A 16858-nucleotide genomic window follows, 5' to 3' on the forward strand; every position below is an offset into this window, starting at 1 on the left:
ATTCCCATCCTATTCATATATTTGTCAAGATGCCTCTTAAACGTCGCTATTGTACCTGCTTCCACCACCTCCCCCGGCAACAAGTTCCAAGCACTCACCACCCTCTGTGTAAAGAACTTGCCTCGCACATCCTCTCTAAACTTTGCCCCTCATACCTTAAACCAATGTCCCCTAGTAACTGACTCTTCCACCCTGGGAAAAAGCTTCTGACTATCCACTCTGTCCATGCCGCTCATAACTCATGTCGCCCCTCCACCTCCGTCGTTCCAGTCCTGCCCTCACCCTGTCTCCACTCTCCTTCCCCTGCTCTATGCCCACTCTCTTGCCCTCTCCCTGTATCCACTCTCCTGCTCTCACCCTGTCTCCACTCTCGTGTCCTCAATCTGTGTCCACTCTTGTTTCCTCACCCTGTGCCCACTCTCCTGCTCTCACCCTGTCTCCACTCTTGTGTCCTCACCCTGTGCCCACTCTCTTGCTCTCACCCTGTCTCCACTCTTGTGTCCTCACCCTGTCTCCACTCTCCTGCCCTCACACTTTCTCCACTCTTGTGTTCTTACCCTGTGCCAACTCTCCTGTCCTCACTCTTTGTCTCCTTGAGTGAGAGAGAAAGGAACAGAGGATATGTTGATGGGATGGGATGAAGGAGGGTGGGAGGAGGCTAATGTGGAGTATAAACACCAGCACGGAGCAGATGGGCTGAATGTCCTGTTCCTGTGTTGTAAATACAATGACATTCTTTGTAACTTCATGCTTGGTTTGGGAACAGTAAAAGACCCTAAATTAGCCATCGAGGGCAGTACTGAAACTACTTCTGCTCAGTGGCGTCACACAGGTTGGTTAATATCACCTATGAGAGGTGTGAACACAGAGTTCTTTTGTCTAACAGTGAGTTATGTCCAAAGATTTATTCAGTAACCTTCACAGCGACTTGCCTGGGCTTGTTGCTTTGGGAGGCAGTTTGTTTTCCTGTGTCATTGTCTCCAGCTTGCCAACCAAACAGATATTTGATCCTGTGCTGCTGCTCCCTGCAATGGGGCACTCGGAGACTCGCTGACACAAGCAGACACCAGGGATTAATTGGTACAGGGCCACCATTTTGTTTATGTGAATAACATCAAAGGTAAGTTAACAAGGAGTTTGAATGTACAGTAACAGTTGTAAACTGAAACTTGCCTGTGTGTGTTCAGTGGTGACAGACATTTATAAATGGACACATGTAGAGAAAGGGCCCAGTCGCACAGGGCAGGGCATGAGGGGAAGGGCCCAGTCCCACAGGGCAGGACACCTGGCAAGGACCCAGTCCCAGAGGGCAGGACACCAGGAGAAGGGCCCAGTCCAACCAGGCAGGGCACCAGGGGAAGGGCCCAGTACCACCGGGCAGGACACCAGGGGAAGGGCCCAGTCCCACAAGGCAGGGCACCAGGGGAAGGGCCCAGTCCCACAGGGCAGGGCACCAGGGGAAGGGCCCACTCCCACAGGGCAGGGCACCAGGAGAATGGCCCAGTCCCACAAGGCAGGGCACCAGGGGAAGGGCCCAGTCCCAGAGGGCAGGGCACCAGGAGAAGGGCCCAGTCCCACAAGGCAGGGCACCATGGGAAGGGCCCAGTCCCACAAGGCAGGGCACCAGGGGAAGGGCCCAGTCCCACAAGGCAGGGCACCAGGGGAAGGGCCCAGTCCCACAGGGCAGGACACCAGGGGAAGGGCCCAGTCCCACAAGGCAGGACACCAGGGGAAGGGCCCAGTCGCACAGGGCAGGGCATGAGGGGAAGGGCCCAGTCCCACAGGGCAGGGCACCAGGGGAAGGGCCCAGTCCCACAAGGCAGGGCACCAGGGGACGGGCCCAGTCCCAGAGGGCAGGGCACCAGGAGAAGGGCCCAGTCCCACAAGGCAGGGCACCATGGGAAGGGCCCAGTCCCACAAGGCAGGGCACCAGGGGAAGGGCCCAGTCCCACAAGGCAGGGCATCAGGGGAAGGGCCCAGTCCCACAAGGCAGGGTACCAGGGGAAGGGCCCAGTCCCAGAGGGCAGGGCACCAGGAGAAGGGCCCAGTCCCACAAGGCTGGGCACCATGGGAAGGGCCCAGTCCCACAATGCAGGACACCTGGGAAAGGCCCAGTCCAACAGGGCAGGACACCAGGGGAAGGGCCCAGTCCCACAGGGCAGGGCACCAAGGGAAGGGCCAGCCCCACAGGGCAGTACACCAGGGGAAGGGCCCAGTCCCACAGGGCAGGACACCTGGGAAGGGCCCAGTCCCACAGGGCAGGGAACCAGGGGAAGGGCCCAGTCCCACAAGGCAGGGCACCAGGGAAAGGACCCAGTCCCACAGTGCAGGGCACCAGGGGAAGGACCCAGTCCCACATGGCAGGGCACCAGGGGAAGGGCCCAGTACCACAGGGCAGGACACCAGGGTAAGGGCCCATTCCCACAGGGCAGGACACCAGGGGAAGGGCCCAGTCCCACAGGGCAGGACACCAGGGGAAGGGGCCAGTCCCACCGGGCAGGGCACCAGGGGAAGGGCCCAGTCCCACAGGGCAGACACCACGGGAAGGGCCCAGCCCCACAAGGCAGGGCACCAGGGGAAGGACCCAGTTCCACAGGGCAGGGCACCAGGGGAAGGGCCAGTCCCACAAGGCAGGGCATCAGGGGAAGGGCCCAGTCCCACAGGGCAGGGCACCAGGGTAAGGGCCCAGTACCACAGGGCAGGACACCAGGTGAAGGGCCCAGTCCCATAAGGCAGGGGACCAGGGGAAGGGCCCAGTCCCACAGGGCAGACACCGGGGGAAGGGCCCAGTCCCACAGGGCAGGGGACCAGGGGAAGGGCCCAGTCCCAGAGGGCAGGGGACCAGGGGAAGGGCCCAGTCCCACAGGGCAGACACCAGGAGAAGGGCCTAGTCCCACAGGCACAGTGTCTCCCTCACCCTGAACTTATCCATTGGAAAACATTCCAAGGAGTTTCACAGAAGCGTTATTAAACAAAATTTGATAGTGAGTTACATAAAGACAGAATATTACATCAGACAGCTTTTTAAAGGTTGGTCAAAAATGTAGGTTTTAAGAAGCAACTTAACATAAGAACATAAGAACTAGGAGCAGGAGTAGGCAATTCAGCCCCTCGAGCCTGCTCCTCCATTTAATACAATCATGGCTGATCTCATCTCAGCCTCAACTCCACTTTCCTGCCCATTCTCCATAACCTTTCAATCCATTACTAATTAAAAATCTGTCTATCTCCTCCTTAAATTTACTCAATGTCCCGGCATCCACCGCACTCTGGGGTAGTGAATTCCACAGACTCACGACCCTTTGAGAGAAGTAATTTCTCCTCATCTCAGTTTTAAATCTGCTACCCCTTATCCTAAAACTATGACCTCTCTTTCTAGTTTGCCCTACAAGAGGAAACATCCTCTCTATGTCTACTTTGTCAATCCCCTTAATCATCTTATATACCTCAATTAGATCTCCTCTCATTCTTCTAAACTCTAGAGAGTAAAGGCCTAAACTGCTCAATCTCTCTTCATAAGACAAACCCCTCATCTCTGGAATCAATCTAGTGAACCTCCTCTGAACTGCCTCCAATGCAACTACATCCCTCCTCAAGTAAGGGGACCAAAACTGTACGCAATACTCCAGGTGCGGTCTCACTAATGCCTTGTACAGTTGCAGCAACACTTCCCTACTTTTATATTCTATTCCTTTAGCACTAAATGCCAAAATTCCATTTGCCTTCCTTATTACCTGTTGTACCTGCATACTAGTTTTCTGCGATTCATGCATGAGGACACCCAGATCCCTCTGCAAAGCACTCTGAAGTTTCTCTCCATTTAGATAATAATTTGTCTTTCTATTCCAACCAAAATGGATAACCTCACACTTATCCACGTTAAACTCCATTTGCCAAATTTTGGCCCATTCACCTAACCTATCCATATCCATTTGTAAATTTCTTATTTCTTTATTGCAACTTACTATCCCACCTATTTTAGTGTCATCTGCAAATCTGGCTATAGTACCTTCTATCCCTGCATCCAAGTCATTAATATAGATTGTAAATAGTTGGGGCCCGAGGACTGAACCCTGTGGCACCCCACTAGTTACATCTTGCTAACCAGATAAAGACCCATTTATCCCGACTCTCTGTTTTCTGTTGGTTAGTCAATCATCTATCCAAGCTAATAAATTGCCCCTAACCCCATGTGATCTTACCTTGTGTATTAACCTTTTGTGCGTCACCTTATCAAATGCCTTCTGGAAGTCCAGATATACTACATCTACAGGATGGCACTATTGATAACACCTTCCATCACTTTACTGATGATTGAGAGTAGACTGATGGGGTGGTAATTGGCCGGGTTGGACTTGTCCTGCTTTTTGTGTACAGGACATACCTGGGCAATTTTCCACGTTGCAGGGTGGATGCCAGTGTTGTAGCTGTACTGGAACAGCTTGTCCAGGGGCACAGCAAGTTCTGCAGCACAGGTCTTCAGTACTATTGCTGGAATATTGTCAGGGCCCATAGCTTTTGCAGTATCCAGTCCCTTCAGTCATTTCGTGATATCACGTGGAGTGAATCGAATTGGCTGAAGTCTGACATCTGTGATGCTGGGGACTTCAGGAGGAGGCCAAGATGGATCATCAACTCGGCACTTCTGGCTGAAGATTGTTGCAAATGCTTCAGCCTTATCTTTAGCACTGATGTGCTGGGCTTCCCCATCATTGAGGATGGGGATATTTGTGGAGCCACCTCCTCCAGTTAGTTGTTTAATTGTCCACCACCATTCATGGCTGGATGTGGCAGGACTGCAGAGCTTAGATCTGATCCGTTGGTTATGGGATCGCTTAGCTCTGTCTATCGCATGCTGCTTACGCAGTTTGGCATGCAGATAGTCCTGTGTTGTAGCTTCACCAGGTTGACACCTCATTTTGAGGTATGCCTGGTGCTGCTCCTGGCATGCCCTCCTGCACTCTTCATTGAACCAGGGTTGGTCTCCTGGCTTGATGGTAATGGTAGAGTGGGGGATATGCCAGACCATGAGGTTACAGATTGTGGTTGAGTACAATTCTGCTGCTGCTGATGGTCCACAGTGCCTCATGGGTGTCCAGTTTTGCATTGCTAGATCTGTTCGAAATCTATCCCATTTAGCACGGTGATAGTGCAACACAACACGATGGACGGTATCCTCAATGTGAAGGCGGGACTTCGTCTCCACAAGTACTGTGTGGTGGTCACTCCTACCAATACGGTCATGGACAGAAGCATCTGCGGCAGGCAGATTGGTGAGGACGAGGTCAAGTATGTTTTTCCCTCGTGTTGGTTGCCTCACCACCTGCCGCAGACCCAGTCTAGCAGCTATGTCCTTTAGGACTCGGCCAGCTCGGTCAGTAGTGGTGCTACCGAGCCACTCTTGGTGATGGACATTGAAGTCCCCCACCCAGAATACATTTTGTGCCCTTGCCACCCTCAGTGCTTCCTCCAAGTGCTGTTCAACATGGAGGAGTACTGACTCATCAGCTGAGGGAGGGCGGTAGGTGGTAATCAGTAGGAGGTTACCTTGCCCATGTTTGACCTGATGCCATGTGACTTCATGGGATCCAGAGTCGATGTTGAGGACTCCCAGGGCAAGACCCTCCCTACTGTATACCACTGTGCCACCACCTCTGCTGGGTCTGTCCTGCCGGTGGGACAAGACATACCCAGGGATGGTGATGGCAGTGTCTGGGACATTGTCTGTAAGGTATGATTCCGTGAGTATGACTATGTCAGGCTGTTGTTTGACTCGTCTGTGGGACAGCTCTCCCAACTTTGGCACAAGCCCCCAGATGTTAGTAAGGAGGACTTTGCAGGGTCGACAGGGCTGGGTTTGCCGTTGTCGTTTCCGGTGCCTAGGTCGATGCCGGGTGGTCCATCCGGATTCATTCCTTTTTATTGACTTCATAGCGGTTAGGTACAACTGAGTGGCTTGCTAGACCATTTCAGAGGGCATGTAAGAGTTAACCACATTGCTGTGGGTCTGGAGTCACATGTAGGCCAGACCAGGTAAGGACAGCAGATTTCCTTCCCTAAAGGACATTAGTGAACCCGATGGGTTTTTACAATAATCGACACTGGTTTCATGGTCATCATTAGACTAGCTTTTAATTCCAGATTTTTTATTAATTAAATTAAAATTCCACCTTCTGCTGTGGTGGGATTCGAACCCATGTCCCCAGAGAAATACCCTGGGTCTCTGGGTTACTAGTCCAGTGATAATACCACTACGCCACCGTCTACCCTCTGATGTGAGTAACTCACCTCCTGACTCCCCAAAGCCTGTCCACCATCTACAAGGCACAAGTCAGGAGTGTGATGGAATACTCTCCACTTGCCTGGATGGGTGCAGCTCCAACAACACTCAAGACGCTCGACACCATCCAGGACAAAGTGGCCCACTTGATTGGCACCCCATCTACAAACATTCACTCCCTCCACCACTGACACACAGTAGCAGCAGTGTGTACCATCTACAAGATGCACTGCAGCAATGCACCAAGGCTCCTTAGACAGTATCTCCCAAACCCACGACCTCCATCAACAAGAAGGACAAGGGCAGCAGATGCATGGGAACACCACCAGCTGCAAGTTCCCCTCCAAGTCACACACCATCCTGTCTTGGAACTATATCGCCGTTCCTTCACTGTCACTGGGTCAAAATCCTGTAACTCCCTTCCTAACAGCACTGTGGGTGTACCTACCCCACATGGACTGCAGCGGTTCAAGAAGGCAGCTCACCACCACCTTCTCAAGGGCAATTAGGGATGGGCAATAAATGCTGGCCTGGCCAGTGACACCCACATCCCATGAATGAATAAAAAAAAAGATCAGCAAGAAAGTGAAAAACAGAAGGTAAATTAACTGATGGTTGGGTCGTGCGTGGGAAAAAGATGGAAGGACTCGGGCCGGGTCAGGCTCGGGGTCGGATGTGATTCTGTCGGGCTCGGGTCGGGTTTTTTTTTGCAGACCCGAGCAGGCCTTTAATGGGTGGTATTTCCTTACCCATTGTGATTACCCCTCACCCACCTCACTCGCTGCTCTGGTGTTGCTTTATTGTTCAGTTCTTCTGAAGATGTGTCATTGTCATGAACATTGTCAAGGCTGAGTTAAGAGTATAGCCCAGTATTGAATTAAAAGCTGTCCTGAAAATATTCATCTGTTTATTTGTGTAGAATTTATGGATTCGCTTTACTCATTGCTGCGAAATGAGATTGGGACGTTTGAGAAGCATGTTCAGAGCTGTAGAGACTCGTTTGATCTGGTGACTCTGAGTAGATTTCTGTCAGCGATAACTGAACAAGATGCAGCAAGTGTTGACAGCCTCCAGCGAGTGAGACAGCTGGCAAGTCGCCAAGGCACGAACAAGGTAGCGTTCAAAGGTGGAAGCTCCAATGTTAATGTCTACGTCTCATGGCTATCCGCCTATTTGGAATACCTCCAAGCACTGAAGGAGACATTCGATGACAAGGTTGTTATTCCTCTCTGTGAAAACCTGTATGTCAATGAGGACACAGAAAGCCTTGGAGTTTCGAGCGACTCCTCTAACTTTCCCTCGTCGACATCTTCTCAAACCAGCTCCTATCACCAGCAGAAGAAAGGTTCTGGCAGGCACCAGATAGCTCAGCATGAGCTGCCAATGGACTCGATCCCGAAGATTGCAAAGGAACTCTTTAATGTACGGAGGAGATGGGCTTTGCTTCTGACCAATGACACAATCAAAGACGAGTATTTCAATCCACAAAGTGTTGCTGACCTCCTCAGGGTGGACACCCCAATACATCTCACCAAAGTTTTACGGCTGATACCTGACATCTTCTACAAAACCTTATTGGCTACAGATCTATCAAGGCAATGGGTAGACCTTCATGAATGTAGGTATGGTCTACTGGAGCTCACAGTCCCTGTAGCTAAGGGTTTTTACAATAGTTATGGACCTACAATGAGTGAAGTATTTCTGGTCAATGAGAAGGAACTGTTAATGCATAAGGAAGAAAAAACCATGGGATCAAGCAAAGATCAGCGATTTCAAACAACTTTCCATAAGTCTTCAGAAGAGGTTGATGATTTTAACTGTGTGAAGACAAAATTAAGAGTGGACCAAGAAGAACTTGATTTCCTCCTTAGGAGAGAGGAACATGTGAAGAACCTGGAGAAACAGACACAGGAGTCAGGGTTCAAAGTTCATAACCTACATTCGCAGCTGGAAGAAGCTAAGCAGGAAACTGAGCTGACACAACAAAGACGAAACATTGAGGTACTGGGTAAACGAGAAGAGGGAGCGATGAACAGGAGGCGCAGGACAAATCTCCGGAAGATTGAAGAGCTGGAGAGACAGTTGAAGCTGGAAAAGTACCGGTACAGGATACTGGAAGGTGATTGGCTGCTGGAATTGGAAATTAGACCCTCGTTGATTCGCCACATGGAGATGGTAAGAGAATTGTCACCAGGAGGAAGTTCAGCAAACTCATGGAGAGAACAGATACTGAGAGAAATCAAACACAGTCATGGAATCTTGACCTTTATCTCGAGGGAGCTGGAATATAAAGGGGAGGAAGTGATGTTACAGTTTATATAAAGCACTGATCAGACCCCATCTGGAGTAACTGGGTTCAGTTCTGGGCCCTGCACCTCAAGAAGGAGATATTGGCCTTGAAGAGGGGGCAGCACAGATTCATGCAGTCATAGAGTCATTTATAGAAAGACGCCACTTGGCTGTTCGGCTCTCCATGGAGCAATCCAGTCAGTCCCACTCCCTCGCTCAATTCTTATAGCCCTGAAAGTTTATTTCCTTCAACTAGCCATCCAATTTACTTATGAAATCATCATCTCCGCTTCCACCACCCTCGTGGGCAATGAGTTCCAGGTCATTACCATTCGTTGTGTAAAACAGTTCTTCCTCATATTCCCCCTGCATCTCTTACCCAAAACCTTCACTCTGTGTCCCCTAGTCCTTGTACCATCAGTTAATGGGAACAGTTTTTCCTTGGCTAAATTATCTAAGCCCGTCATAATCTTGTACACTTCCATTAAATTTCCCCTCAATCTCCTTTGTTCTAAGAAGAACAAACCCAGCTTTTCTAAACTAACCTTGTAACGAAAATCCTGGAACCATTCTGGTAAATCTCCTCTGCACCCTCACATCTTTCCTAAAGTGTGGAGACCAGAACTGGATGCAAAACTCTATAAAGCTAACCAGAGCTTTATAAAGGTTCAGCATAACTTCCCTGCTTTTGTACTCAATGTCTCTATTTATGAAGCTCAAGGTCTCATATACTTTACTAACCACTCTCTCAATATGTCCTGCCACCTTCAAAGATCTATGCACATGAACCCCCAGGTCCCTCTGTTCCTGCACACTCTTTAGAATTGTGCCATTAAGGGGAGGCATTGTGGTAATACCACTGGACTAGTAATCCAGAGGCCCAGGCTCTAGGGACACGGGTTCAAATCCCACCATGGCAGATGGTGAAACTTAAATTCAATTAAGAAATCTGGAATTAAAAGCTAGTCTAATGATGGCCATGAAACCATTGTCGATTGTTGCAAAAACCCATCTGGTTCACTAATGTGCTTTAGGGAAGGAAATCTGCTGTCCTGACCTGGTCTGGCCTACATGTGACTCCAGACCCAAAGCAATGTGGTTGACTCTTAACTGCCTGAAATGGCCTGGCAAGCCACTCAGTTCAAGGCAATTAGGGATGGGCAATAAATGCTGGCCTGGCCAGCTACGCCCACATGAATAAAAAGAAAAAAAATGAAGCATATATTGCCTCTTCCTATTCCTTCTGTCAAAGTGCATCACCTCATATTTGTCAGTATTAAATTCTATCTGCCATCTCTCTGTCCATTCTGCTAGCCCATTTATGTCTTGTTGCAGGTGGTTCATATCTTCCTCACTGTGTGTCGTACCTCCAAGTTTGGTGTCATCAATAAATGTTGAAAATCTGCTCTATATTCCAAGATCCAAGTCATTTACATTAAAAAAAAGCAGCTGTCCTATCATGATCCTTGGGGAACATCACAGTCTACCATCCTTCAGTCTGAAAAACAATACTTTACCACCACTCGCTGTTTTCTGTCCTCAGGCTAATTCTTTATGCAATTTAACACTGACCCTCCTATTCCATGAGCCTCAGTTTTATTAACCCGCCTTTAATGTGGCACCTTAACAAATGCTTTCTTAAAATCCATATAAATAGCATCCACCACATTCCCTTCATCAACCTTCTCTGTTACTTCATCAAAAAATTCAATTAGATTCGTCATGCACAATCTGTCCTTTACAAATCTGCAACATTCTCCGTAATTAACTCAAATCTCTCCAAGTGCCTGTTGTTTTTTTTCCCTTATTATTATTTCGAAAACCTTACCCACCACTGATATTAAACCACCTGGCCTGTAGTTGCTAGGACTGTCCTTAAATCCATTCTTGAATAAAGGTATCACATTTGCTACTCTCCAATCCTCTGGCATCTCCCCTGTATCCAGATTATGGAAAGCCCTTCCACTATCTCCATCCACACTTCCTTGGATAACAAGGAGTAATCATCATCTCTTTCTCTCTCATCATCAAAGGAGCCTTGTTTTTGCTTTCCATACCCTTCACCCTTGCTGGAATACACCCAGACTGTATCTGAAACATGACCTCCATAAAGATAACCCATTGTTCGAATACAGCTTTTTTTGTCAGTCTTTGTTTCCATTCTACCCTGGCTAGATCCATTCACACTGCATTGAAATTAGCTTGCTTCCAATCTCGAAATTCTACCTTATACGGTTCCTTGCTTTTCTGCATTACGGGTTGAAACCTTATGATACAATGATCACTCTTACCCAAGTGCGCCCCCACAGACACTTGGTCCACTTGGCCCACCCCATTCCCCAGAGGGGGTCAGCACTTAGGGACACCAGCACTGTCAGAGGGTCAGTACTGAGGGAGTCCTGCACTATTAGAGGGTCAGTACTGAAGGAGTGCTGCACTGTCGGAGGGTCAGTACTGAGGGAGTGCTGCAGTGTCGGAAGGTCAGTACTGAGGGAGTGCTGCACTGTCGGAAGGTCAGTACTGAGGAAGTGCTGCACTGTTGGAGGGTTAGTACTGAGGGAGTGCTGCACTGTCGGAGGGTCAGTACTGAGGGAGTGCTGCAGTGTTGGAAGGTCAGTACTGAGGAAGTGCTGCACTGTTGGAAGGTCAGTACTGAGGGAGGGATGCACGGTTGGAAGGTCAGTACGGAGGGAGTGCTGCACGGTCAGAGGGTTAATATTGAGGGAGCGCTACACATTTGGAGGAAAGAGCACTTGGGAAGATGGGCACAATGGTGGTAAGGAGTTGCGTACGAAGGGGTGGCTATTCACTGTGTAGCTGGGTATGGCGAGTATGTGTCCACAGATCCCAAATTGTTTTTTTTCCTTCTCTCCCTGCAGCTCAAAGCTCAATGTGAAAAGTACCAGAGACAGGACAGACAGAAGAACAGGGCGAATGTATACACAGATTGACTCTCACTGGGATTCAGTTCCACACACACTGACTCTCACTGGGGTACAGTTCCACACACACTGACTCTCACTGGGGTACAGTTCCACAGGCACTGACTCTCACTGGGGTACAGTTCCACACACACTGACTCTCACTGGGGTACAGTTCCACAGGCACTGACTCTCACTGGGGTACAGTTCCACACACACTGACTCTCACTGGGGTACAGTTCCACAGGCACTGACTCTCACTGGGGTACAGTTCCACACGCACTGGCTCTCACTGGGGTACAGTTCCACAGGCACTGGCTCTCACTGGGGTACAGTTCCACACGCACTGGCTCTCACTGGGGTAAGGTTCCACACACACTGACTCTCACTGGGGTATAGTTCCACACACACTGACTCTCACTGGGGTACAGTTTCACACGCACTGACTCTCACTGGGGTACAGTTCCACACGCACTGACTCTCACTGGGATACAGTTCCACACGCACTGGCTCTCACTGGGGTACAGTTCCACACGCACTGACTCTCACTGGGGTACAGCTCTACACGCACTGACTCTCACTGGGGTTCAGTTCCACACACACTGACTCTCACTGGGGTACAGTTCCACACACACTGGCTCTCACTGGGGTACAGCTCTACACGCACTGACTCTCACTGGGGTTCACTTCCACACACACTGACTCTCACTGGGGTTCAGTTCCACACACACTGACTCTCACTGGGGTACAGTTCCACACACACTGACTCTCACAGGGGTACAGTTCCACAAACACTGACTCTCACTGTGGTACAGTTCCACAGGCGCTGACTCTCACTGGGGTACAGTTCCACACACACTGGCTCTTACTGGGGTACAGTTCCACAGGCACTGACTCTCACTGGGGTACTGTTCCACACACACTGACTCTCACTGGGGTTCAGTTCCACACACACTGGCTCTCACTGGGGTCCAGTTCCACACGCACTGACTCTCACTGGGGTACAGTTCCACAAACACTGACTCTCACTGGGGTACAGTTCCACAGGCACTGACTCTCACTGGGGTACAGTTCCACACACACTGGCTCTTACTGGGGTACAGTTCCACACACACTGACTCTCAAGGGGTTCAGTTCCACACACACTGACTCTCACTGGGGTTCAATTCCACACACACTGGCTCTCACTGGGGTACAGTTCCACATGCACTGGCTATCACTGGGGTAACGTTCCACACACACTGACTCTCACTGGGGTATAGTTCCACGCACACTGAATCTCACTGGGGTACAGTTTCACACGCACTGGCTCTCACTGGGATACAGTTCCACAGGCACTGGCTCTCACTGGGGTACAGTTCCACATGCACTGACTCTCACTGGGGTGCAGTTCCACATGCACTGGCTCTCACTGGGGTACAGTTGCACACGCACTGACTCTCACAGGGGTACAGTTCCACAGGCACCGGCTCTCACTTGGATACAGTTCCACACGCACTGACTCTCACTGGGGTTCAGTTCCACACACACTGGCTCTCACTGGGGTCCAGTTTCACAGGCACTGGATCTCATGGGGTACATTTCCACGCGCACTGACTCTCACTGGGGTACAGTTCCACACAAACTGACTCTCATGGGGTTCAGTTCCACACACACTGACTCTCACTGGGGTACAGTTCCACACAAACTGACTCTCATGGGGTACAGTTCCACACAAACTGACTCTCATGGGGTACAGTTCCACACAAACTGACTCTCATGGGGTTCAGTTCCACACACACTGACTCTCACTGTTGTTCAGTTCCACGCACACTGACTCTCACTGGGGTACAGTTCCACACGCACTGGCTCTCACTGGGGTACAGTTCCACACGCACTGACTCTCACTGGGATACAGTTCCACAGGCACTGGCTCTCACTGGGGTACAGTTCCACATGCAGCGACTCTCACTTGGGTACAGTTCCACATGCACTGGCTCTCACTGGGGTACAGTTGCACACGCACTGACTCTCACAGGGGTACAGTTCCACAGGCACTGACTCTCACTGGGGTACAGTTCCACACACACTGGCTCTCACTGGGGTACAGTTCCACACACACTGGCTCTCACTGGGGTATAGTTCCACAGGAACTGGCTCTCACTGGGGTACAGTTCCACATACACTGGCTCTCACTGGGGTATAGTTCCACACACACTGACTCTCACTGTTGTTCAGTTCCACGCACACTGACTCTCACTGGGGTACAGTTCCACACACACTGACTCTCACTGTTGTTCAGTTCCACGCACACTGACTCTCACTGGGGTACAGTTCCACACGCACTGGCTCTCACTGGGGTACAGTTCCACACGCACTGACTCTCACTGGGATACAGTTCCACAGGCACTGGCTCTCACTGGGGTACAGTTCCACATGCAGCGACTCTCACTTGGGTACAGTTCCACATGCACTGGCTCTCACTGGGGTACAGTTGCACACGCACTGACTCTCACAGGGGTACAGTTCCATAGGCAATGGCTCTCAATGGGGTACAGTTCTACACGCACTGACTCTCACTGGGGTTCAGTTCCACACACACTGGCTCTCACTGGGGTACAGTTCCATAGGCAATGGCTCTCAATGGGGTACAGTTCTACACGCACTGACTCTCACTGGGGTTCAGTTCCACACACACTGACTCTCACTGGGGTACAGTTCTACACGCACTGACTCTCAATGGGGTTCAGTTCCACAGGCACTGACTCTCACTGGGGTACAGTTCCACACACACTGACTCTCACTGGGGTACACTTCCACACGCACTGACTCTCACTGGGGTTCAGTTCCACACACACTGACTCTCACTGGGGTTCAGTTCTACACGCACTGACACTCACTGGGGTTCAGTTCCACACACACTGACTCTCACTGGGGTTCAGTTCCACAGGCACTGACTCTCACTGGGGTACAGTTCCACACACACTGGCTCTCACTGGGGTACAGTTCTACACGCACTGACTCTCACTGGGGTTCAGTTCCACACACACTGACTCTCACTGGGGTACAGTTCCACACACACTGACTCTCACTGGGGTACACTTCCACACGCACTGACTCTCACTGGGGTTCAGTTCCACACACACTGACTCTCACTGGGGTTCAGTTCTACACGCACTGACACTCACTGGGGTTCAGTTCCACACACACTGACTCTCACTGGGGTTCAGTTCCACAGGCACTGACTCTCACTGGGGTACAGTTCCACACACACTGGCTCTCACTGGGGTACAGTTCTACACGCACTGACTCTCACTGGGGTACAGTTCCACACGCACTGGCTCTCACTGGGGTACAGTGCTGGGGGTGAAGATCAACGCAGCACACCTGATGTTCACACATACACAGCGTCTCACAAACATTGATAAATATATTCCATATTTGTACGCTTTCTGTTTTGTGTTATCTGAAGATCTTCTGTATATAAATAATTGTTTTTGTTTTGTATCGTTGTGCCCTGCCTTTTTTTTTTACAGTGGTTTGTTGATCTGCCAGTGTAATGCAGCAATGAAACTCACAGGCAGCCGGTGCACTCGCTCCCTGACCCCGCATTACCCCGGACATGGGCACAGTGTCTGCATCAAACCCTCTCCCTACCTGTTGATTGAATTGGATTTCAGCTCCTGGCCACGGAAGGTGCTGGAAGTGTGATTTGGATTCACTTTGTTTCTTTTCTTTGATTTTCTTCGTTGCCCAGTTTTGGTTGTTTTTATGTTTATTAATTCTCGAGCTGTGGGCATCGATTTCAGACCGGCATTTATTGCCCAATGGTCATTGGCCTGGAAATTGGTGGAAGTGAGTTTGATACAAGCTGAGTGACCACCTCGGAGTGCAGTTCAGAGACAAGCAGGCTCACATGCGACTGGGCCCAGACTGGGTAAGGACGGCAGATTTCCTGCCCGAAAGGACATCAGTAAACCAGTTGGGTTTTTCCGACAATCCAACAGCTTCATGATCACTTGCACTGATTTTTTACAAATTTGCAACCGGCCCCACATTCCCTGGATTATTAGTCCTGTCACAAAGCTGTTTCAGTATGGAACAGAGGCTGAGGCAAGCTCTGCCAGACCCAAATACCACACTTACTCTGACATCTCACAGGGAGTGTTTTGTTTTATTCTTTCCTGGAATGTGGGTGTCGCTGGCCAGGCCAGCATTTATTGCCCATCCCTAATTGCCCTGGAGAAGGTGGTGGTGAGCTGCCTTCTTGAACCGCTGCAGTCCATGTGCGGTAGGTATACCCACAGTGCTGTTAGGAAGGGAATTCCAGGATTTTGACCCAGTGACAGTGAAGGAACGGCGATATAGTTCCAAGTCAGGATGGTGTGTGACTTGGAGGGGAAATTGCAGGTGGTGGTGTTCCCATGTATTTGCTGCCCTTGTCCTTCTAGTTGGTAGAGGTCGCGGGTTTGGAAGGTGCTGTCTAAGGAGCCTTGGTGCGTTGCTGCAGTGCATCTTGTAGATGGTACACACTGCTGCCACTATGCGTTGGTGGTGCAGGGCGTGAATGTTTGTAGATGGGGTGCCAATCAAGCAGGCTGCTTTGTCCTGGATGGTGTCGAGCTTCTTGAGTGTTGTTGGAGCTGCACCCATCCAGGCAAGTGGAGAGTATTCCATCACACTCCTGACTTGTGCCTTGTAGATGGTGGACAGGCTTTGGGGAGTCAGGAGGTGAGTTACTCGCCGCAGCATTCCTAGCCTCTGACCTGATCTTGTAGCCACCGTATTTATAAGGCTACTCCAGTTCAGTTTCTGGTCAATGGTAACCCCTAGGATGTTGATAGTGGGGGATTCAGTGATGGTAATGCCATTGAATGTCAAGGGGAGATGGTTAGATTCTCTCTTGTTGGAGATGGTCATTGCCTGGCACTAGTGTGGCGCGAATCCCCCTCCTTTGGTCCTGAGGTCAACTGAAGTTCCCCAAGTTGCTGCCTTCATTCGGTTGAGCCGAACCAGCAGATGGAACCTTTCTGTCTGTATAGAGCAGTCTGAAACTGTCCTCAGTCCCAGTTACCCACTGAAACTCCCTGAGGATTCTTGTGTGAGATTCATTCCAGGAGGAGATTTACTCAGCGTGTCGGCTTACTCAGGAAGCTGGAGTTGCAGGGAATGAAAACTCTGAACCCCCAAAAGACTCGGCCCAGCCAGTGAGAGTGGGAAACGCGCAGCGTAAAGAAGGAAGGCAATTATCACTGTGCACTTCGCTTTTAATCAGGCAATACAGCTTCGAAGGACAATCGGCACTATCACAAGAAAGCACAAAGTCAGAGGAACAGATCAAACAGATGTTTATATCAACAAAGAGCCTGGCCTGGAAAAGACAGATGTT

General features: G+C 50.3%; 1 protein-coding gene across 1 annotated transcript; it reads left to right on the forward strand.

Moving 5' to 3' along the window:
* The first annotated feature begins 1008 nt into the window (after nucleotides 1-1008).
* On the forward strand, nucleotides 1009-14883 carry LOC137371655 (uncharacterized). Its single transcript, XM_068034451.1, has 3 exons — nucleotides 1009-1120; nucleotides 7200-8455; nucleotides 11449-14883. The coding sequence occupies exons 2-3, from the start codon at nucleotides 7205-7207 to the stop codon at nucleotides 11518-11520; spliced, it is 1323 nt and encodes a 440-aa protein (XP_067890552.1). The 5' UTR covers nucleotides 1009-1120; nucleotides 7200-7204; the 3' UTR covers nucleotides 11521-14883.
* Nucleotides 14884-16858: the final 1975 nt, after the last annotated feature.

This window comes from Heterodontus francisci, chromosome 7 (assembly GCF_036365525.1).
Source record: "Heterodontus francisci isolate sHetFra1 chromosome 7, sHetFra1.hap1, whole genome shotgun sequence".
Lineage (NCBI taxonomy): Eukaryota > Metazoa > Chordata > Chondrichthyes > Heterodontiformes > Heterodontidae > Heterodontus > Heterodontus francisci.

What these genes read in the sequence shown, in the direction of transcription:
- LOC137371655 (XM_068034451.1), top strand. Translation starts at nt 7,205, where the DNA reads ATGGATTCGCTTTACTCATTGCTGCGAAATGAGATTGGGACGTTTGAG. An exon ending in TGATTCGCCACATGGAGATG is followed by an intron (nt 8,456 to 11,448) that starts GTAAGAGAATTG and finishes CTCTCCCTGCAG; the next exon opens with CTCAAAGCTCAATGTGAAAA.